The sequence below is a fragment of the Falco punctatus genome (assembly GCF_963210335.1).
Source record: "Falco punctatus genome assembly, chromosome: 12".
Taxonomy (NCBI): domain Eukaryota; kingdom Metazoa; phylum Chordata; class Aves; order Falconiformes; family Falconidae; genus Falco; species Falco punctatus.
In genome coordinates, this window is record NC_137592.1 from 19,234,400 (window position 1) to 19,259,147 (window position 24,748).

Here is a 24,748-nt window from a genome sequence, read left to right on the forward strand (position 1 = left end):
TCCTGCACTTAACAGTTCACATAGAGTAAATTGAAAGCACTGGAATAACAAGCTTTTTCTGCCACAAAACAATTTCCCTCAAAAGCTTCCATAGTATGAACAGGCTTTGCTGTTTTATATTCGAGGACCAGACCTTCTCCTGTTTCAGTTTTAATTAGTTCGGTATTGATAGCTTTACCAACATTGCTAAAATTAGTACTTAGTCTTATAACAGCTTCAGATGGAAGGTTAGGAACTATAGCTTTCAGGTCTATTGTTGATTGCTGCCCAAAATTGAGAACCATCATAAACACTCTGTCTAACCCATCCAATTCCCTCACGTACACAAAAACATTACTGTCATTCCAGATATAGCACATCCACCCCCGATGAATGGGGAGCTCGTTGTTGCGAAGTGAAGTTAGCTCTTTGTACAGATTCAGGGTTGAGTTGGACCAGGTCATCTGGATCTGCAACAGTCAGCATTAACACCGTCATTTCTTTGCAATGAATGTAGAAAACACTTCTTATCTCTCACACCCACACAGTCTGCTAAGACAACATCTATTAGAATTCTGTTTTGACAATTATCTCTCTTCAAGTTTGTCTGCAAATTCCACTGAAAACCTGCTTTTTCTCCTGTACTTCCTTGGCATTTGTGGAGTGGCAGAGACAGAGGTTATTAGGCATGACAATTTCCCCAGCGCTAATGCTATTTCTTCCTCCCACAATGTCCTTATGGAACCATATATTCAGGAAAAAGCCACAACCATTCAAAGCTTGATACAGAATTTTTTTCATTGAGTCTCATCTACTGAAGTCACAGGGTTTGCTTTGTGTTTTATATTTTTCATATCTTAGATTTATTTCTTTCTGTCTTCAGTTCTGGACAGTACTGTAGATCAGCAGAATTTGTGATTCACTGTTCTACTTATGTTAGAGATGTTCTGTGTTAAGTCCTTGTTACAGGGCCAGTGCTTTCTATACTAATTGAAATGAAGAAAAAAAAGTCAGACCTCAATTTAATGTTAAAATGATTAAAAGGATGTTAAAGAGCCAAATTGCCACATCTACATCATAATTGCAGTTGTGCTGCTGAAATGAATATAGATGAAAGTAGGCTTCTTGCTGGTGCAAGGATTTCCTTTTCTAATAAAATTTACGAGGATTCAGTGCTTTTTCTTCCCTTGAGTTTGTTCTTACTGCCAATTCCCACTAAGAAGTTAGAGCAAAGTAGACATATTAAAATATTTTTAGACTATTAGTTTGTCACACACAGAGATACCTACCTCAACATTTACACTGTGGTAGTCAGAGTGGAGGGGTAACCAGCTACTGTTGCCTTCAGTAAAACCAGCATTAACTCTGCCATCCCACTGCATAGGGGATTTCTCTGGAAAGGTCGCCTAGAAAATTAAGTGGTGATTAGTATATTAAAAAGTTATCCCTTGAACAACATGTTCTCACATCTTCCAAACGATCATCACTCCAGTACTGCTTTCTTTGGTTTAAGTTAAAACTTAGTAAGGAGGCTGTAATCCTGCTCCAAATCTGAAGAGAAAGTAAGAATCAAGACAGTTCCTGAAACAGACTGGATGGTCTCATGGGTATGGCATCACTGGGTAAAACACAGAATTCCCAGATGACTTTGTTGGAGTTGTTTCCATTTGCAACAGATGGCTGGATAAAAGTTTACTAGTGACAGCTAGGAAATTCTGATAAATATCTAGACGTGCAGTGAGTGGATAGATGAGGTAATGAGTCCTAAGAAGAGATGCTGTTAAAATAACAGTAAACAACTAGTGAACGCTATTCAGTGTCTGTTCTTTTATAACCATCACACTTTTCACCTTAAAACTTTTCAAGCTTACATTTGCAAGAGGTACAACTTGGACAGGACTGTCTGTTAGAAAGATAAAATTATTTCCGAGTGCAAAAACTTTATTGAAAACCAGCTTTTAGCTGATTAAAAAGTGTCAACGTAGAGTCTGAGGTTCTCATTTGAAGAATTCAGAAGAATTCTGAAAAAGCTTCCTCATTGTTATTGAAGAGCTGCCAAAAGAACTGACACTTAAATTTAATGATATAAGAGGGCATAAAATATTTTGCACATACTTTGAGTGTTTGTTTTCCATTAAAACTGTTTTTCATATAAAGGGCACTTTCAATACAATCTGTCAGAATAGCAGCTCAACAAAAGAAATTGTCACTTTGCTTTGTGACATTATAAGTAACGGGTTTCTCCTTTTAGCATGCTCTGAAAAGCAGAGGGAAAAAAAATTTCTAAGTTTTCAACACTGGTAACTCTCCCTTTCATCTTTACCTCTCTTAGCTTCTCCTGAAGCATTTCAGATGCTGGGGCTAAAAACTATACCCTGAGCAAATACTCTCCATCTTTCCAAGACACCCATTAATCAGGGAATCTTCCTCTCCAGATTGAGCGAAGAGTGGCTTTGCATTGTTACAAAGCTGTGAGCCGCAGGGTAGCCACTAAAAGAGAGTAAACCCTGAGGAGCCAAGGGCAAGCCACTTCTCTGAAGAGTATCATTCTGTCAGCAGTAATCAGCAGCGGTATGAAAATGAAGGAGATATTTTGACCTAGGTGTTTCTCAGAAGAAATGAGATTTCCTTTTAAATCGGAGAATCATTTCCTCACACCTGAATCAGCCAAACCTGGCAATGATCCCGTGCTGCTTCAAGTACCTCTTTCCCTTGACACAAAGCTAGCCAACACCACCGGTAACATCATCAGAGGCTGTCTCATTCCCTAACAGAGGCTTTCCACAGGGAAACCAGCATCTGCCATAGGACCGTGCACGGTCCTCAAATATGGTCATGAAAGGCAGTGCTGAGCTGTTCCCTTTTGGGCAGGATCTTTGCCAGTCATGGCCACACGTCTTGGACAACAAGACACAACAGAAGTCAGGTGTGATCACAGAAGAAACAAGAAATTACGGGGGCTGAACGTGAAAGCTCTGAAGGTACAGAGGTCAGCACTGCAAAACGCACACTTTGTTTAATCCCTTAACCCTGAACAAACTTCTGAAAATGTCTGTAATCTAACAAACATCCTGTCGTGTGTTACTTCTAGCTACGATCAAGTGAGCTATGCGCCTGGTTCCCAGGCTCGGGTATCTAAATCCTTTATAGAAAGGGATCTAAAAGACGGATCAAAAACCCCTGCATGACAAGCAAAAGCCACTTCTGCTTGCCACCAGGCAATGCCAAGCAGGACTGGTCTGTACACCCAGCCCTTTCCAGAGATCCCTTCTTCAGAGCTTGGGCACACTGTGGAGGGCTGTGGCTTAGGCATGTGCCTTTGCACAGCCAGAGGAAGCGGTCTGCAGGAGATGTGACTGTGGCTACGGTTTCTCTTAAACCCTGCTTTGCTTTAAATAGCAGCCAAGAAATAATGGACTTTGACACAGCAATTAGGGTACCACTGTGGGAGGAAGGAGATAATGACCCGGTTCCCCTTGCCACGGATGACTGCCACACACCTCTCCTAACCACCAGCCCAGGCCCAGTGTTGGCACTTGACACAGAAAACCATGTCAACAGTGAGAAGAGAAAGACTGAGTTTGGTTAACAGAACAAAAGTTCTAATTTTGAAAGTTCTGTTGCTTGGAACTAAACAAGAACAAGACCAGAGTTTCTATACTCTTCACTTACATTTTCTGAGGCAATGTTCTCCATACCTATTTCTTCGCCATAGTAAGTTACAGGAGTACCAGGGAGGGTTAAAAGCAGCATGTTCATAACATTGACATACTCCTTCCCAATCCGAGATGAAATCCGGGCAGCATTAGGGCTTCCAACCTGAACAAAATATCATTCTCTTAAACACATCTTATAAAATTCCATGCATATGTGAAATTGATTAAGAAATTTAACAAGGCAGTAGCTGTTTTGGTATTTTTTGTATTTCCCCTCCAGCCTTGTAAGGGCAATTATCTTTTTTATCTTGGTGCCAGTACAAACTTCTACCGCGAATGATTTAGCACACAGAAGCCCTGCCAGCAGCGACGATGCAGAAGAGCCGAGAGATAACAAATAACAACTCTCCACGTTAGAGTCCCTTTAGATTTCTGACATTTTCTCTGCTGTGTGAAGGTGGTACTTGTTTTGAAAAGATCTTTTGCACATCCCAAACGTGCTTCCTAGCAAAGACCAGCAAGGTTTTAAGTTAACCGCCCTCAGCTGCCTGCTCTGTTCTTCCCCGGCCCTAGGAGGTTTCCGGAATCCATTGCAATGAGTCAGTTTATGGCCAAAGATAATTGTACCAAGCCCATCCTCACTGGTGGTTTAGTCCAACACCCTGTGCTACATGGGAGACACCGAGGGAGAGACATGATCATCAGTACCCTTCTGTCACCCTTGCACGGGGAGTGTGACTTATCAAAGGGCAGGGCAGCCAGCCAGCCGGCCGGCCGGTGACAACAACTGGCCACAGCAGCTGAGAATTTTGCATAGAGATCTGCTGCAGCTCAGCCATGGGCTCAGGCTGCTGCTGATCCCACTGACATCAGTGGCGGGAGGGGCGTCTGTGTGGTGGTCTGTCATCGTAAGAGGAACTATCACCTATAGGGACAAGCCTTTCCTATATAAGGTTGGCCTAGAACCCTTACCGCCCAGTTTGGCCACTTTCCTGCAGGCATGTTCTTCATCCACAAGTTGACAGCTTGAGAAATACTGTTGCCCGATAGATTTTTCATATTAATTAGGTTGAAATTGAAGGGAAAATCTGCTTCTTGGATAAAAGTTGTTCCATAATACATCATTGTTGCTTCAATGTCTTCCTTTCCATCACCATCAGAACCCATAAATCTACAAAGTACACAAATACCTTTTTTGGCTCATTCTTGGTTTGCACAGAGCAGAAGGAAGCTAGGAATGGTGTTGGACACACATACAGAATAATACAGTATTAAGAATTACATCCACTTCCCTCGTCCCCATCAAAAACAATTAATACAGAAAAACCAATATTTTGTAAAGCAGACAAGGAGAAATACTCAGAAATTTCTGGAGAGAAGTCTACAAGAGTCAATGCAAGGCTTTAAGTATCTGACTGAAGTTATCTTTCTGAATCCACATCCACACACGTCATTCCAGCAATTTCTGTACTTTCCTTTACAGAAAAGGACCTGGGGGTCCCCCAAGCTGAAGAAGAGCCAGCAATGTGCCCTTGCAGCCACGGTGGCTAATGGCATCCTGGGCTGCGTTAAGCTGGCTGTGTTGCCAGCTGATGAAGGAAGGTGATCCTTCCCCTCCACTCAGCACTGGTGAGGCCACATCTAGAGTACTGTGTCCACCTGGAGTACTGTTCTGGGCTCCCCAGTACAACAGAGACATGGAACATTCTGGAGAGGATCCAGCAAAAGGCCACTAAGACCGTTAAGGGACTGCAGCATCTCTCCTATGGGGAAAGGCTGAGAGAGGTGGGACTGCTGCGTCTGGAGAAGTCTCAGGGGCATCTCATATGTAAACACATGAAGGGAGGGTGCAAAAACGACACAGCCAGGTTCTTCTCAGCAGTGCCCAGTGCCAGGACCAGGGGCAACGGGCACAAACTGAAACACAGGAGGTTCCCTCTGAACATCAGGAAACTCCTTTTCACTGTGAGGGTGATTGAGCCACAGGTTTCCCGGGGAGGTTGTGGAGTCTCCATTCTTGGCCATGCTCAAAAGCCGGCTGGCAAACCCCTGAGCAACCGGCTCTAGGCGGTACTGATGAGGGCCGGGGGGGACCAGATCACCTCCTCAGGTCCCTTCCCAACTCAGCCATTCTGTGATTTTAACAACCTCTGACCATGTGTCTGACGTTCCCTGTGCTGTTAATACTATACAATAAATCAGCCACAGGGCTGGTTAACGTCAGTGTCTCTGTGATCCACACGGCTGCCCGCCCTGCTTGCTCTCCTACAGCCTGCAGGTACAGCACAGCTGCTGGGGCCACTTCATCTCCTTTCCCTCGTCCATTAGGGGAGAGATAGCATAGCCTACGCACCACCGTCTGCATTTGCGGAAGAAAACTTTTTATTGCATATTATGTTATTAAACACACCCCACCCCCGTTTCATTGTTAGCAAGAGGGTTACAAATATTAGAGAAAAAAATCACTAGCTGTAATAATAATTACCTGTATCGGCCAGGTTCACTGCTGAACTGATTCATGGTTTGACGGAAGCTGCGGATGATATCATGCATACCCACCTGCGTGGTCGTGTAGTCATGGTAGAGCTGCGAATACGCTGTGATACTCTCCTTAAAGGAGGATACAACATTTCCCATTAGTTCAGCAATATTTTAATTTCACAACTCTCCAAATTCTTCCCATCCTTTCCTGATGAGACAATGCACTAGCCCAGATAAATTTTAAGTGAAATGAGTTAAGCATACCGACACTAACGGCACAGAGCCGAACTGCACTTAGGAAACTACGGATAATGACAGCAGAGGGCTGATTAGTTTGGATTTCAGGAGGGAGAGTCTACCGGCAGCACTGCCCGGCCAAGCCCACCTGCAGCAGCGAGCACAGCAGGTGCTGCGGCCACACGCCAGGCTGGAAAGATGGACAATGCTGTTGTGGGAACTTACAAAGGCAACAATACTTGCAGAGCTCACCGGTTTTATGCAATCCCCAGCACCGCAGGGGAACAGTGTCTTAGTGCTGGCACTATCTGGGAACATCACCAAGTTCACTACCTCAACAAAAGCAAATAGCATAAATAACAGGGTGCATGCTTCTGAACGTGTCTGGCCACCTTGCACTGTGACATGCTGCCAGTATGAGGCTGGTTTTGTTTTAATCTAATTCCTACTAGCAATGTCAAAGAAATATGTGCTATGGCTGCTACAGAACCCCAAGCAGGCAAGAGCTCTGAGCTTACCTCCTGTAGCGGGCTCCCCAAAGACAACCAATCAACTATTACAGCCTTTTTAGAATATAAATTGAAAAGCAAATTATTTTAAACAGAAAATTCAGAGCAACAGCGTCAGAACAGAAATAACAAAGTGTATATGGACAATTCACCCACCCACAGCACTCCTGCCTGCAGGTACCTCGCTGACCTACACCCCAGTGCTCGGGCTCCTTCCTCGTGTGTGTGCTCCTGCAGAGCCCAGGAGCCACCTGCCTGCCATGGGACACAGCTGACCTGGTCTTCCCAACGCCACAATTAAGATCCAAAAGAGTAAAAACATACATTCTCTTGCCCCAGCAGGAAATAAAGGAAGAAAGGGCAAAGACAGAATATATACGTTACTGGATTCTGGGACTTGTTCACTTGAGGTTCATCTCGGAGATGCGTTGCTTCTAAAAGAAATTTAACAGCGCTGAAACTAAATCCATCAATTCCTTTGCCGAGCCAAAATTTGATAATATCCTAGACAAAGGTAAAAATTGGAAAGTCCAAGTGAGCTCACCCCTTTCAAAATAGTATATGCTTAAAAAGAAAAGTAAACCTATTAGGAGGTATTAATATGTAAGATTTTATTTTTTGATTTCTACTTCAAATTTTACTAGAAGTTAAAGGGAATCACATTAATCTAAGGTCAAACAAAGATCTATATAAAGCATCTCTTACGCTTTCATCCAGGATAAAAAAAGAAAAACTGGTCTGTAACTTCTCTCGTAATTCACGAGACCAAAGGCAGGGCATGCCTTGCTGAAACCTGTTTCTAATCCCATCTATCAAAACAATCGGGCTCTTGCGAAGTGCTGCTGTTGGTGAACACCCAACCTGGCTGCACACGGTGAGAACACATTGGCTCAAATACGCAGGAATATGTTGTTCTGCACAGACCTTGGGCCACTGATTTTCTTTTTATACAACACAACTCTTAAAATGTTTGTTCTCTCTTATTTGACTGACGTGAAATTTCTTATTTTCAGGCTTATTTGTTGATTTGCAGGAACATGAACAAATCATTATCCAAGTTAACTGCTATCGATTTGCAATTTCACTATGAAATTCAGAGGTTAGTCACTACCAGCAAAATTACATCCTACTTCAGTAGCTGTTATATTACTACAGTTTAAATTGTTGTAGTTTTAACAAACAACTCTAAAGTTCAGTCCCTCTGGAGCGGTTTCTGCAAATGTTCTTTTACACCAGATACTTTTCTTCATCTGAGGACAAAATTATTTTTTTTCCGCAACAGCTATTGAATTGCCTTTTTTAAAAAATGTCTTAAGTACATTTGCCTGAATCGGCTGGAGCAGAACCAGCCCACACTCAGGCTTTAGAGATTCTTGTTTGGCAAATAAAGACTCCTCCTTGCTGAGCTGTACTTTCTCATTGAGCCATTCTTAAAACAGCAGCCCTTGATATGGTGTCTGACCAATACCGCATGCACCAAAAATTAAATTCATGCTTATGCATGTGCTCATCACAAAAAACAAGGCCAGGTACCAGCAATGCAAACATCAAGCACTGATGCACCACTCACCGAGACTGATCTACTTTTATTTATGTAAGAAAGCTGCAACATGCTGGCTGCTAACTTTCATTGCTCTTGCATGCCCTGTGGCTAAACCAAAGGTCTGACCTTCTCTAGAAGAGCCTGTTTGCTTCCTGCTCGGTCCTCCAAACCTTCTGAAACAGGATTTTGAATTAAAATACTAGACAAAGATTATCCTTTAACATGCTGGAGCAAGTAACAATGTTCCTAAGCATTTACCAAAGTTTGGTGCTACCAGGACACACTTACTAGTTTTATTTCTCTGCACAGGAAATGCAGCATCTATTTGCTGCTGGAGCTTCAGCAATGTTTCAGGTACCATTAAAAAAAACTAGCCAAGACCACTGAAATGTAGGCGTAATGCTAGGAGAAAAGGTGCAAGTGGCAAGACATGGCATTAAGGGAAGCATCAAGGCTCAGAGAGGTTACTAGTGGAGTTCTTCAAGGATCAGTCTCGAGAGCGGTCTCATTTCACACTTCAGTTAACAAGCATCACCAGAAATGTTTTGTTTCTTTGTGCATATGCAGTACCCAGGGTGAGGGGAGAAGCCCCGCAGAGACAGTGATACCATCACAGCAAAACTGGGCAGCTGTGAAGCTCTGCCAAAGAAATGCACCAAAATTCAGCAGTACAAAGTAGTGAACGCTTAAGGACTAAATCAAAACACAAAGTACCCATACTATTCGATGGGGTATAACTTTGGGGGGGAAAAAAAAAGCAGCAATTGTCAGACTCCCCATGTTCAGGGCCACTTCCCCATATTTTAATGAATTACACATTATCTGCTGGGAAGAGACATGATGCAGACAGGAATGAGGTTTCAGCAGAGTACCAGCACCTTGCCTTGGTGAAGCACTCTCTCTGTGAAGCTGTCCATCTGTCTCTCCCCTGTAAAGTCATCAGAGATGCAGACAGATCGAAACTCACTATCTCCCCTTTATCCACAAGCCCAGACATTCCTCCATTCAAATCAGCATCACCTCACTTTCCCGAAAATGCAGACATCTCTTTGCTAAAGCAAGGTGTGTCTCCAGGTTTGACTGGCTAATTAACAGCCCTTCTATCAACAGAGATAAAACCTTCTCTCCACTTGAGTGATTCAGCTCTTTCAGCAACAGGCTTCAGTGCAAGAGCAGCTCTATGTTTGATGTCAATCTTTCCCTTCATCATTGTCCTTCATGCAACAGCCCAAAGCACCAAGTACTTTCACCCTCGGCTCTTGATGGAGACTAAGGATGAAAGCAGTTAACTGCTCCCAGACAGCGGGCATGTTGGATTGTTTGAGTGCTAGCACCAGCTTCAAAGCAAGTAGTAACAGCAATCTTGGGACACAGGTGGAGAAGTACCTGTGCCATTGTACAAGATTCTGCTCAAATATCTTTTCCATTCAATTTGTTTAATTCTGCATTTGAGAAAAACCTGAGGCTGGAAGCCCTGTGAGGAGCAAGTAGCAGCTAAACAAAGGGATGGAGAGTCTCACTTCAGGGAAGACTTGAGAGCCCACCCCATTTAATCTATCTTAACAAAAGCTGAAGGGAGGTGTTGTCAGAGCTGTAAAACAAACAAGCATAAACAAGGGTGGGAAAAGCTATTTCAGCCGAAAGTTTGATTCATAGAGCATAAATAGTTTGCCAGTAAAGTTAGGCTGAAAAGTAGAGTGCTCCTGAAGCACCAAAGCAATTTTAAGATAGCCTTTAGTGGGAACAGAAACGGAAAGGGAGCTCACTTTAAAGTGCACCAGCCTGTTCCAAAACTTCATCAAGGTCTTGCCAGGCACTTGTGAGAGCAGGTGACACTTAAGCCAGCAAAAAAAGCAATAGTCATACCTCCTTAAAACCAGAGGACTGCAACACCACCCGCTGCCAGTACTTCCACTCAAGGACAATTTTATTTGGGGTTTTTGTTTCGGTTGCTTGTTTGCTTTTATATTAAAAAGACTTGAAACTCCGATGCTGGAAGCAGTACAGCGTAAAGCTTGAATTTTGCTTATAAACTTAATGCTTGTCTAGACACCTTTTTGTTTCCATTGTTTACATACGTGGCAATCCTTGAATTGCTTCCAACTAGATTGTAAATTGTGTATCACAAACAATCAGGGAAATTAAGTGTAGAAAGAGCTGTTTTGCTGTTGGCACAGCAGCGGGTTACGTACTTACATGGATTTCTTGTTGGACAGCAAGGTTGTGAAAATTTAAGTCTGGCTGTTCTTTCCCAAACTGATGATAATAACATTGCTTTCTCACATCATCAAACTGCCAACTGGAATTTCCAAAGACACTGACCTGCTCATACAAGGGAAGGGAATAATCAGAACTAATTTAACAAACATTTACTCCTATGCATACTTTAAGATGTGGTGCATTACAAGCATGTAATAAAGCACAAAATGCTTGACCAGTGGACTAAATTTTGAGTAAATTTTGGTACTTATGTTTTACATTTCCCTCCCACTTGTTGCTCTCCCTTTAGTTGTGCTTCGCCGCATGTATTTCTTGTTCAGTGTTCCGGGTTTGTTTTTTTGGTGTTTTTTTCTTTTCTTTAAGTAGACTTTCACTGGGAATTATTCAGACTAGAGGAGCAAGCATGGGTGGGAACATTTCTCTTGGGATTGTTTTTCCTAAAACTTATTAAAAATAGCTTTAGTTAACTGAAAGCTTTCTGCAATCTGGTATTCTCCCTTTGAAGCGCTAACACCAGTCAGCCTGTTAAAATGTTAACTTTACTATAATCTCTGTAATAAGAAATTCCAAAAGCTAAGACAGCTCTTAAAGACTTGAAGTCTAGAGAAAAAAATTCACTAGTAGGTAAAAAATATTAATTCCACCTTGAGTTTCTAGAATATACAAGTTCCTAATCATGCACCATCAGTTCAAATCTCAAATAAATATATTTGAAATAGCCTGGCCTGAACACCTTCCAGAAAAAGAAAAAAGCCAAGGACATGCTGTTTTGTTTCCCTCCCCACCAGTTATCATTTCAGAGGAGCGGAGATGAAGTTTCAGGAGCAGAGTGCCCAGACACAGAAGGTGGCACACGTGAACAACCTGTGCACAGCTATCCCCTTTTGTGTTTAACAAGTGAAGATTTATCGCTGAGGTAAAGAAAAGTAAATTTTAAAATTTTCTTTGACCTAGGAACTCCTCTTCCACCCCGAGGTCGTTTAAATCTTAACCTGCACTAGCTCGTTTAGTAACACCAGTTTGTAGCTCGCAACAGTCATTTCTAGCCCAGCGTGCGCTGGGACAGTTCCGTTACGGTGGCTTTTGCTATGTGGCAGTCTGCAGCCAGCCTGGGGTTAGCACGTGTCCCTTCCCGTGTTTACCCAGTTGTTCGGAGGAGCGACCGCTCCAGCAGCCTGCGTGCAGTCCCGCCAGATGTAGTAGTCCGTGTACTTCCCGGTCCGATTGCGGCTCAGCTGAAACCATCGGTGTTTGTCACTTGTGTGGTTTGGTATTAAATCCATTATCAACTTAAGCCCTTAAAAATCAAACCATAAAAACCCCCAAACGTTAAGTTTAAGACAAAGTTCACACTTTTTCTTAATGCAGTATCAGAAGAGTTTGGGCTTCTTCCATGCCAGAGGTCTAGCAAAGGAGAGGGGCAAAAAACCCACAAAAAGCCCCAGACTACCAGCACAGACTAAGCGGAGTCTGCAAGTAGCTGCAACGTGTCTTGTTAGTGCTGATCCCCCCAGCCCATTGCTGGGGAGGGAAAAAATCAGAACAGATCTCTGCTGTTAGGAACCACTTCCACTAACGCTGACTTCAACATCTGCCTCCCAGCTCCCAGGTGGGAAGGGCACTTCACCCGTCTGGCATCAGTGAACACACATTCTCCCTCACCCTTCCCAAAGCCTGGACATTTTTTGAAATTCTAAACATTTTCGGGACCGGCAAACCGTTTCCCACCCAGCCTGGCAACTGTTAGGGGAAAGGCTTGAGCAAGCATTTGGTCTAAGGCATACGGGCTCCAACTGAGGATGCAGGCGCAGGAAGGGAGCGTGTGTTCCCTCCCGGCCCTGTAACTGTTTTCCTGCTTTCTTCAGAAAGCAGCCGGACACAAAATTCAGCCAGAAAGAACTCTGCCTTGATCCCCCAGGCCATTGGCACCCGCACCGTACACACCAGGGGGCACAGCCGGTACCTCAGCCCGCCACCCATGACCATCCTCAGAGGGGACCATGCCTTGCAGAGGACGTGCGGCCGCCCCACAGGGCTCCTGCAGCTCCCTGCGCCCCCCACCCTGCTCCCAGCGCTATCCCGGACCCAAGGGCAGGGCAGGGCAGTCACGGCGGAGCTAACACGTACCCTTCACTGGCACCTCCACCTGCTTCTGCTCCATGCCACCGGGGGGGAGTTGCCAGATTCAAATATTGAAATCTCAGATCATAACCTAGCACTACCAGGTACATCTGTATAATATAAGCGAACATCTTTTTAACGGAGTTATTTTGCTTGGAGTTGCAGCTTACCTCTGTCATGAATGGCTGCAAGCAGATTCTCAAAATCTTTCATTGATCCAAACATGGGATCTATATCATAGAAGTCTTCAGCTCCATATCCAAGGTCTTTTAAGGGAGACTTGTAGAAAGAGGTGATCCAGATGGTTTTTATATTCAAATACGCAATATGGTCCAGTTTTTCTTGGATACCTGTTTAAAAGAAAAGGGTATCATCTCTTTAGGAAAGACAAAATATTTTTGTTGAAATAAGTTTGCCATGGGCTTTCAGTCAAAGACAGTACACAGGTCCCTCCGATACACAACCGTCCCGTTTTCACCGATGTCAGGTAGCAGGGCAGTCTACGTTTCTTCAGGGACAGCATAAGATCACAGCACATAAACCATTTGAAGCCACTTTTACAAGGAAGATAAAGCAGAAATTTAAAAAATCAGATTAAACCGAATTTCTATTCTGTATTACAGAACTATTTACAATTTCATTTAATAAATCTAACAGTCACTCCTAAAAACAAGCTCCTATGTTTTTCTAGGATGCAGCAACAGCATTGCTTTCCCATTTCAAGGAATATCAATTAATCCTCAGACCACCCAAGGGGAAGCAGATTTTTAATGCAAAAATGACAGGGTTTCCCGGCCCTAGGAAAAGTCTCTTACAGGTTTTTTTTCCTGCTGTTTTCTGTAAAGGACACGCTCCAATTTTCCCTAGTATTTTTAAAGCCAAGTCTTTCCCATCTTCTTGACGTGTTACTACTGGCATGCAACTACAGAAACAGTTTCTTCTCGTCACTTGCCGGTAGAGTACGTAATACTAGCGCTTCTGGTTTAGAAATGTATTGTCCCTGTGGTGCTGAGCCTTCCCTTTCTGAAACTTAGCCTCAGCTCAGCTGCCGGCAAGTGGCATTGCCTCGGTATCAGGTACCCCTCCTCAGCGCACTCAGAGCTCAAAAACACCTGGACCATGAACAAAAAGTAACACATCATCCTCTCCTCTTTGTCATTTTTATTTTCCCTCACTATCGTTATGGAAAGGCAGCCAACCTAACACGACAAAGTGCTCTGCACCACCCATCCTCTGGAGTGACCTCAGTTTTGTGGAAACTTTGCTCTGCCAGCAGCCTTGCTGCTGCTTGCTGTCAGCCCCACTTCCAAACATCCGTGCTAACCCCAGCCTCAGACCCAGCGACTTGAGCAAGCGACCCCTAGATTATTATTTTTTTTCAGGACAATGGGAGTTGCCATTAATAACTGGTCAGGGAACTTCCCTTCTCCATTAGGGTGGCTTTGGAGAGTATGGTGATTGGTGATTTTTTTATATATATATATATACATACGCACACACGTACACACAGAGACAACTGCCACACAGCTCTGCAAATACCTGGAAGGAATGGAAATTCACCCACCTTTCAGATCCCCATTCCCGTCCATGTTGCTGTCCTTGAAGGACCGAGGATAGATCTGATAAATTGGACTAGCCTGCCACCAGTCAAGGCACTTTGGAGAGAGCGCAATAATCGCAATTGTAGCCCCCACAAGCACCACGGCAGCAGCAATTACAAGCCAGAAGAGAATCTCCCTGGTGACTCTGTAACGGGCTTGGCTGGAGAACTTCAGCAGAACTTCCTTTGGCATCCCCGCATAGGGCTTTAGCACTGGCTCCTCTGCAGCTGCTGGGGCCACATCAACAGTGCAGGTTTTTGGCATTTCTTGGCTACTGGTATCCGTCTCCTTGTCATCAAGAGCCTCATTTTGAACAAATCCGTTGTTCTCCACACCCCTCTTCTCACTCAGCTCCATAGACAAGCTCTTGGTTTCCTCCTCGACCATTTCACTTCACAGGTCTTATCCTGGAAACTCCGTCCACAGCAGGGAAGCGTTGCCAACACACCTTTGTTCAGTGAAACAAGAAGCAGCAGAATTAGCATCTGGGTTTATAATCAATCCTGAGCAACTGGTCAAAGTTCAGAAAGAGACAAGAAGGGCAAAGTGCTCCTGCTCTTCTGCGAAATAGGCATCTTCAGCAAGATAACAAGCCGCTACCAGAAAGAGCAGTCTTCCAGGTCAGTGAGCTTACTGCTCGTACCAGTCAAGCAGTTGCTTGCTGTTGCTCCCTCCAGTATACCAAACTTCTGTTCCTTTTGACTGTAGGGGAAAATCTCGGGGCTTTAACAACTGAAAGGTTTAGTAAACGTGCAGCTTCCCAGAATGGTGGTGGGCTCCCCTGCCTGAAGCAGTCTGAGCATTAACGAGCCATTTAACACGGGCAGCACGGGAATGAGGTGTTAATAACTTCTGGCCCAAAACTAACTAAGAAAAGATACAAAGGCTGGCTGTGCTTTGTTTTTCTAAGCTGTGAGAAACAAAACTCTCCAAACTAACCTAAACCAGCCCACCCACAACCTTAAGCAGTAGGAAGGCACATACCCATCCCGTGATTCACAGCATGTGACAGGTTGCTACACCCAGAGCTGTCCCTGGGTCTGGACAGGATAGCTCTCTCCAGGCACAAGCAAGACTCAAGAGGGAAAAACCTACTGGCCACTACTAAAATATCTGCTGGGTATTTTTTTAAACTTGTTTAAGGTGAGGTGACATTTCCCTTCTCTCTCTTTACCCCCTGTCTACTGCTCCAGGCAGGGGAAAGCTTTGCCCAAAGTCAGCACAAGCACGCACAGGTTCACACACGTGTGCCCCAAGCCCCAGCTGCCCTGGAGCCAGCGAGCCCACATCAGCCAAGGCATCCCCTCCAGCCCCTGCCCTCTACCCAGGCACACCAGAGGAAACACAAAGCAACACGTGTTTGCCAAGGAGCTGCCTTATCACATGTAAAAACAGACACCTGCCCATGACCACAGGGTCAGGGTCCCAAGGAAACTCCCACGGGCAAACAGCAGTGGAGAAAAGGTTGGGCTTGCCCTCATAAAAGTATTTGTTATGTTTGCCTGAAACCGTGAAAGAAATTTACAAGCTAATGACTGAAAAATTCCAGCATGCAATATTCCAATGATTCAAAAATGTGCTATTTATTCAGTAGCTGAGCTAAGAAGAGGTCTCTGTCGGGTTTAATTCTTTTCTTCCCCTTCCTCACAGTAGTGCCTGGCAGCAACCTTGGCCTGTGCAAAGTCAGGTGGTTGCGGGAGCATTTGAGATAATGGCAGTAGTTTCAGTGCCTGTAGCTCAGTATTGCTGGGAAACTCAGAAGTGGGAAGTTATTTGAAGTAGTCTCCCATCTAATGACTCTACAGCCTTAATATCATCGTATCTGTAAGCTGTAAATTTTCCAGGCAGGCACAGCACGCTCAAGGCACAAGGTTGTATTCAGTACAATGCTAACCCCCCATTTCAAGTGTTTCATTTCAATTATTTCGTTTCTGATTAAAATAGGAAATGCGTAAATACAGAAAAAAATTTTAGATTGCATCACGCACACCTCAAGACCTTAGTACTCCCCACCTTGCTTTTTGCCCAGATTGAGGTTTAAACGTGCCCGTGGCTTCCTGCACTGCCCAAACGCTCCTTCAAGCACCCAAGCGCAGCAGAAAGCAAAGCGAGTCAGAGGCAAGAGCAAGGACAACCAACGTGCTGCCGCCTGCCATGGACACGTGGGTCAGCCCAGCCAGGGGGACTCGGGACAGCTGGGCACACAGAGACATCTCAGAGCTGGGGCCGGGAGAGTCCACAACCAGGCTGACAGCACCCCCAGTTGTGGGTTGCTGGGTTTTGTTTGTTGGGCGGGTTTTTGCAATTGTTTGTTTTGCCTTTTTCGCGCCCCCCTCTCCTAAACTATAAACATGCTTCTAAGTTTTGGAGTTGCCACGATACCGAATCAGAGCTGAGAATACAGATCTCTCTCTAAAAATATATATTCTGTGCCTTTTTTCGTTATATTTACGTACACACACCCCCAGCAATGTGTCTGACACTCCAAAAACCTCAACACTCACAAGAACAAAGCCAAGTCTCTCAGACCACAACACTGCAAGACCAACACCTGTAAGAAAAGGCTCAGCTCCTGTTGCGATATTAAGAGGTAAACAGTACCTAGATGTCAAAGAAGAATCTTCACTGAAAAAAAGTCAATTAGGAGCTACCCTGACAAGCAGATAGTTATCCAAGTAGCTATGTTTACTTATTTGCTTTTTGTTTATTTTTAAAAACTGTTTCCAGCCATAGCATCACATCCAACAGGGCCAGCCACCACCCTGCTCATTCCAAGTCCTTCCTCCCAGGCTAACAGGAACTGGGAACAACCTTGCATTTGCAGAAAATACAAAGAATGTATTCATGGTAGAAGACAACTGCATAACCAAACAGCAAAGCATTAACAGGGACGTCTTAATCAGATTTTGGTGCTTCTCTGTCCTTTCTCCCTTCCCCTCTGTAACGTTGTGCCTGCCACGTGGGCCGGCACAGCCAGGCCAGCCGTGCTGTCAGGCTGCTCAGTACCATGTCGTGACTGCATCACGCAGAGCTTGCAAGGCACCGTCGGCACCTCTTTTGAAGAATGCAGCCCAGGTGTGAGGATCTTCACATCTCCCATTTTGCAGCATGGGCATACAAATGAGAGAAGGCAGATGTTGGAGCATTTACGTATTCGAGACACAGATCAGCACTTCTGCAAGCCCCAGAAAGCATCCCTGGCACAGTACTGGGACACAGGCATGGAATGTATCACAGCAAGTAGCTGCTCAATAAGCAATACTACAGGGCCACGGCTGAAGTTGCAGTTCTGTGTCTAATTCACCAGCATTTGGTGCTAACCTAATCTACTCTTATCCCTGGCTGCTTGCTCCTTCCTTGCATCACCTCCTGCCTTGTGCCAGGTGAAGCATTTAGGCAACTGCACAGTGAACCAGATCGGGAAACAGATTTGGCTGAAAAAAAATTTAATTCTTCAGACAGTTCTATTCCTAATCGGCCTGGTCCCCATGAGAGCACACCAGCGCTTCAGCCAGCCCCACACAGGGAGGAGGATGGGGGCAGACAGGGAGAGAGACCAGGGTACAAGGCACAAGCCCTTGATCGAGCAGCTCTTCAGGCAAGTTATAGCCTTTGTGTCTCACACTCGTTTTAGTATATTCTTGTCTGTCCCTTACAGAAAGTCCTACCATTTCACTTCCAGGAGTAGAAAGCAGTTCAGCTTCACACCCACAAACATCACTAGAATCAAAGATGGGGAGAGGGTTGCAATTCTGTTAACAGCTTACCCCTAATCATGCATGAAATTGTGGAGGATCAGGGACTTAACCCCACTCCACCCAAGTACTACATCGCCACTACCCAAAACACCGTTGAAACTCTGGTTCCGAGGGAGTATTTCAGCACCTGCCCCCCCAGACAACCCCCTTCTTTAATCCAGTCAACTTAACAGTGATAACTGCCTGCATGGACATGTGCGCTTGATCGAAAGGTAGAGGGAGGTTACCCCTCGTACACATGCTTCTTACAGCTGATAAAGGCCAACTTGGTATGTTGGGAGGCAGAAGCTGCCACCGCTCTCCATGGGCGTGGGAAGCCATTACTTCCTTCTTATCCGAACATCTTGTGGGAGCACAGCGGCCAGCACCTGCTCTGCCAGCCCTGCTGTACGGGAACCCTGTCTTCAAAAGAGCCCCCTGTGTCCCAGTGTAATCCCTAAGTAACTTTAAAGGCTTATTAATACCTTAAGTAGGACAAATCGTTTGTTAATTGCCAAGCATCTGGCTGAGAAGAGTAGGATTATGCTGCTGTGGTAGATGCACGGAGCGCGCAGGTGAGTCCTTGGGCCCAACCTTCCCCGGCTGGCTACAGGGTTTAAGGTACAGGGACACGTTCTATTTTAAGGTTAAAACAGAACATAAGCCATCCTGGAAACTACCAAGTAGCTGTCCTAGTGAACATACTGGTTTCAGAGTCGGACTGGCCGCGTTTACAGCCAGGCTTCAATTGGATTTCAGATCAAGTCCACATCACTACGTAAGAAGAGCTGAAGCACAAGCAGGTACCAGCGTGTGGGCTGGACATCTGCACCCTGAACACTAAAATTTCTCCTAGGAAACCTGAAGGTAAAAACAGCTGAGAAGCTTAAAATAGGCCTGGACAATCAATACCAGAGACCCTGGAGAACAAGCTCAAGAACTGGTACCTCCCTCCTGTTTGTTTTTCCTCACTGACTAAAAAATAAAACCACGCAGGTGTTTCAGTTTTATTACACTTTATTTCTCTCTCCTCAGCTCGAGGAATTGCTCACCTTAAAATTATTTGATAAAGGGAAACTGCAAACTTCGTCTTGAGAGGCAGATCACCAACAATTCCCACTGAGCTTAAACTTTTTGCTTTAAAAACCTATTTTATGTACGCAGGCATTATGCTCTGGCTTTCTCTCAAGCAGTTCTGAAACGGTTCCCTCCTGAGCAATTCTATAGTTTAGCAGGAGTAACTAGCCAATGCGACTGTGTTAGCAGAATCCACTGAAAAGCATAAAATAGTAAAGAAAAGACTTCAAATCCTGTGCCAGTTACTCTGTTTACCTCAGGGTTAGATAGGGAAACAAAACCAGTCGGTATGTGGGCGGTAATAGCTGCTATCTCCATACAGAGTGCCATGGTTATTTCTGCAAGATGGAGGGGTTAATTTCCACAAGTGTTTCTTATCTATAATTATTTAGATGCACTGGCTGACTAAGTAGCCTGCCATTTGATGCTATACAAATGCCAAGTAGCTTGCCAGTTACTCGATACCACATGTATTACACCAAAAACCATACAGAGGGGTGATTAAGCACCCTGACGTGCTAAGTGTAGAAAGAAGTTTATTGTTAAAAAGTTCTCCTAACGCTTTTTCATTAAACGGTTTGTTACCACTGGAATTGGTCTGACGATGCACTTTGCCTCTAAAAATAACCTCGTTACTTACAGAATCGGGGCCAGCTTTACACCCGTGTAAAGAGGCACACGCTGCGGTTGTCAGTTTTTCCTTCGTGGCTGCCCCCAGCGCGATGGATAGCCTGGCCTTTAACGCTGTGTTTCGTTCAGCGCTAAGACAGTCCTCCCAGACAGTCCTCCCTCGGCACGGAGGGGCTGGCAGGAGAGCCACGGGCCCCAGGAACCAGTCTCCGATGCGATGCCTTTTACCCCAGGCATCCCCGAGAGCACGGGAGGTTTCTGCCACCAGCCTGAAGTCCTGGGGGGTGGCAAAATGGAATTGCGTGGGACACTGTGACACTGTTTGGGATTTTTTTTTTTTTATGTTTTAATGCTCTTAGTCCACTAATGGACTACGTGATTAAAGGTTAATGGCGTTATAAGCGCTGTAATTAGCTACTGCTTGGCTCATGTAATGTTTCAGGGGAAGGAGGCACCTAGCCCCTGCCCCCTGCGGGTGATCAGCATGGCTGGCCTCCCCCACTACTTCTCATGGAAACAATTATCCTCTAATTCTTGCCGTTATCATAGCTCCAAGAGCAGCAGCACGCAGAGCTGACTCCTTGTGGATGCCCTCCCCCTACAGAGGGTCAATCACTATCCTGTCACACATGCATAGGAAGTTATCTCAACTCCAGGTTTTTGTCCCTCCGGGAGGAAGCTCGCTCACATCACTCGGATCACACACACCCATTCCCCCACCCCGAGGATATTTCAGGCAAGTCTCTGTCCATTATGTGAGGCACGCTCTCACAGTTCTCGTGCTTTCAGCTCTGCCACGCTATCTAGGCGTCCGCAGCGCCAAGTACAGTGGGACCCTAATCCACCCACAACAGAACTAGTCTGCGTTTCAAAGACAGATCTTCTAAATATATGAGTACTGGAGGCTGAACAGAAAGACAGCTGTATAACATCTTTAAATCAGCAATAACACAAGACCCATTTTGCACTTATTTTTCTACCTTCTCTAAATTTCATCCAAAAGCTTTTATTTAATGCAATTCAAAGCACAGGGAGCTACTGAGACCATAGCAGAAGTTACAGCTACAAGACAGCACTTTTCAATCAGTATCCACAACAAAGTAGACCGAGAAGTTGTTGTTAAGCACCACACTTAAAATAACCTCACACATTGTTTGCATTAGCAGAGTATTTCCTACAGCTATATCTTTCCAAATTAAATGCAGATTTAGGAAAGCTAGAAATAGTATCTTGGTTTGATTTCACACATTCTCTGCTCTCAACACGTAAGCGTTATTATTATTTTAAACACACTAGAAAAATAGATGTGCTTTACAAACCCAGACCAAAATCTTTATTGCACCATCAAACTTAGATGTGTTTATGAACTGAAAATGACCATTGGATAAAAGATCAAAAAAAGAAAAATCTGAGGACATTCTCCAGTTTCTCTTAAGGGCAGCAAATTAAATACTATAGATTAATGTCCAAGATTAAGCAGACACCCACCTGTCTGCATGCAAGTAACCTGCCAAACCAAAACCAACATTCACAGAATGAATTCGAGGAGGATGGTGTTAAGAAAGTTTCCTTACAAAAATAATGGGCAGTATCTTTTCATTAATGCAACCAGACTTTAACATGTACATATTTAGTTCAAAGTTTTCGACTAACCTCTAAATATAGGATGTTTACTAAACTACATGTTCACCTCGCCCAAAAACGTAGCTAAAATACATCGATGGGGAGAGGCGTGTTCTTACCACAGTTTCTTTTTTAAAAATACAGTTCAGATTTTTCAAGAAGTTAGTATTTTTACAAGGAATATAACTTACCCAAACATTTTTGTGTAGCCTTTCTAAGTTATGGACACTAACTCCTGAAAGTAGTGTTTTATCTCACAAGACACAGAATTTTCCTTCTATGAATTTGTCCAATATCTTTCACTTAAGCTTTGCAGCTCTTCCAAAATGATAAAAGCAGATCCCATTTCGTCTGACATAACCTTGCATAGAAGTCCTTTGAAAAATACTTGTTTGAAAACCCCCTGTAACCACTCCCCAAGAGAATCCAGAAGCCACCCGAAAAAGGCCAGAAAAAACAGTATTTTTGTATTTACAGGCCAGATGAACTTCCAAGATGATCACTTTGCTAAGTTTTAAAAGCAGGTGCTGATGCAATCACTAGTTAATGCCAATTCACAGTCCAGAAAAGCTTTTTCTGTTGCAAATTCCTAGTCAATCTGCATGTAGACAAATCAGGACAGAAGCAGGAAACACTCATCAGTGAAGTCCTCAGTAATCCCAATCAGTCTTTAAACCTAGACATCACAGCAAAGGAGAGCTTCAAAAATATTTTTGAAGAAAGAAAAATAAGGTATTTCGGGGTACATGACCTTGCAGACATTAAAAATGAAGTACAGCAGCACCGATTAAGCATGTAACAAAGTGCATGGTGGACATTACAGATGACCTGGAGGAGGAGCTAAACACAAAAAGGAGGTGCAGTCACGCTAAAATGCAAATGCCACTTGTCTTTTGATTAGCAGAGAAGCAGCTAGTTGGGAATATAAAACGGTACAAGCAAACCATAGGGCAGCCAGGTCTGTACAGCAACAGTCTGAATAAACATAAGTAGGACAAGATCAGATCGGCACACAGAGAAAGGGCTTACAAAGATGCACGAGACCCCGGGAGGAGTTTCAGCTGCATGAACTACATACTTACCTGGATTATACTGCAAGAGTTCAGTGACCTGGGTTCGTTCCTGTGATTTTTGTCAAACCGCTTTCACCTCTAGGAGCATCCCATGCAGCTGCTCACCTGCAGCAGTGGAGCTACCACCCTCCGACTTCATTTTTATTTTAAAGCTAAAAAACAACTATAAAAAGCTAAAAGCAACATACCTTCAACAGACAATCCTTAAATCCATAATCTGCTTTTTAACTTAATGAAATTCAAATACTTGAAAGCTAAAACCGCTTGGCACTCTAGCTTTTTTTGCCAGAATAGACCTGATGCCTAACGTTAGGCAGCACTGGTTTTTGCTGTATCTTCCAGAACTAAAAATTGCCCACTAAAGCTTGGCTCAGTGCTGTAACTAATCTTGAGTTCCTATTGATTTTGGTTTCCATTGCAAATCTCTAAAGTGCCAAAGGAAAATGATTACATTTCTGGGGCTAATTTTGCCTATAAGATTTAAACAGGTGATTACGGCAGACAGTATAAGAAAGCTCACAGATGAAGCGATTGACTTAACCCCACTTTGTAGATGACACCAAGGAGCTACCCAGCACTGTTAGCCTGTGATGTGCTAAAAGAATTGGCATTTTACCTGTTTCAAGTGTATAGTTTGTTTTGATTTGGGTGTTGATTGGGGTGGTTTTTTTGTTGTTGTTGTTAACTCTTTCACCTGAATAGCAACATCAGCATCAGATTCACCTAAGGGCCATGACAAGGATGAATATTTTGGCCAAGTCCTAGAACGGTTTGTATGCAGGCTCAAATAAGCACATGAAGATCGTGAAGAACATGAAGCACATGAAGTGAAAGTCTATTAAGAGGAGACTTTTATTGTAGTTAACATTTCATATGAGCCTTTTGAGAAGATCAGGATGACACCACTTACATTTGTATCCATTTCTTTATTCCCTATTCCATTAAACATGGTAATGAGGAACAGTTAAAACAAACCTTTATTTTGCTCAAGATTATCAGAGAGCAGATCTGAGAACTGACAGGGACTACTTCGTGTCTGTTACAGGAGAAGTCATAAAAATGAAAAGAATCAAGCTGAATTTGATGACTTGGAAAGGCCAGAGATGGAAGAGATACCCAATCATTGTTCTATAGAACTATCTTTATGTTAGTTACAGGATGGCAATACAATTAAGATAACATGTTTTTTATAAAAAAAAAAATTAATTGACAAGTTATGGCAAATACGTGAACAAATTTTATCAAACATTCAGACTTCCCACGCTAAGAATACAAAGTTAACAAGCATAGTTATTTTTTTCCAGGCTGCTGAAATCTGAACAGTATTTTCATTAAACTAAAAACATTATTAGAATTTGGAACCCAGTGGATGTATGAATGGAAAGTCATGCTAATTTAGAGGCAAAAAAGGGGTCTTTGTTTTGTTGTAGCTGCGCAAACTATGGTCCTTCTCTTTGAAAAACCTATGTGCATGTGCCACTTGTACACAATAAAAGCATAAACCCTATTATTTCAGGGAGACTATCCACATGATAAAAAAGCCTACACATGTAAGTGTTCATAGAGCCCGTGGAGTACAAGCACTCTTACCAGTGGAACAGGGTATTACAACTGCAGTTCATGAGAAATGCATGCAGGGGTTACGCGGTCAAAGCAGATCCAACAAAAAAGTTCAAAGAACTTAACAGAGCTCATAGACTCAAAAATTTACAGGTTTTTCTTAAACACACCTACTCCACGATAACACTGCCTATTCAGACAGGTTATTGCCATGCAGTATCAATAACATGGAGGATTTCATTTTCCTTTCCCACCCAGCTAAACAACTTCATTAATAAGTTTTTTAAAAAAAAAACAACAGTAAAAAATTTAATATGAGAGTGTAAACATTAGAGAAATTTCCATCCAAAACACTGCACAAAAGCAAACCTGTATAGGTCTAACTTCAGATCTTGAAGAAGCAAGTTAACTAAGAAGTCAAGTTTAATCTGAATTTTTAGACTTTAAATGAATACCCTCCCGTAGCTGGAATAAGACTCATCCCAGCTGAACTGGGGATGGATTTGCCCTAGTAACTCTAAATGTTGTTTGTACTCTTCTGTCTCACAGAGAAGCCCACTTTGAGACTTCTGGCTTATTGTGACAATGCTGCATTTGCTATAGAACACACACAAATCCATCACTAAGACACCTCATAAATCCTATTTGGTTACCTTTGTATATAGAACACCTGCACCATCCTGAAAAATCCCTCTCAAGAA

General features: G+C 43.6%; 1 protein-coding gene across 1 annotated transcript; it reads right to left on the reverse strand.

Annotated features, from left to right (window-relative positions):
- Positions 1 to 8: 8 nt before the first annotated feature.
- SLC3A1 (solute carrier family 3 member 1) lies at positions 9 to 24,613 on the reverse strand (the record flags this gene model as incomplete). The annotated part of the gene is made up of 10 exons (XM_080408592.1): positions 14,311 to 24,613; positions 12,917 to 13,096; positions 11,768 to 11,922; positions 10,602 to 10,727; positions 7,247 to 7,366; positions 6,121 to 6,245; positions 4,608 to 4,806; positions 3,652 to 3,798; positions 1,269 to 1,385; positions 9 to 449 (listed from the first exon to the last, which is right to left on the reverse strand). The coding sequence occupies exons 1-10, from the start codon at positions 14,732 to 14,734 to the stop codon at positions 9 to 11; spliced, it is 2,034 nt and encodes a 677-aa protein (XP_080264718.1). The 5' UTR covers positions 14,735 to 24,613.
- Positions 24,614 to 24,748: the final 135 nt, after the last annotated feature.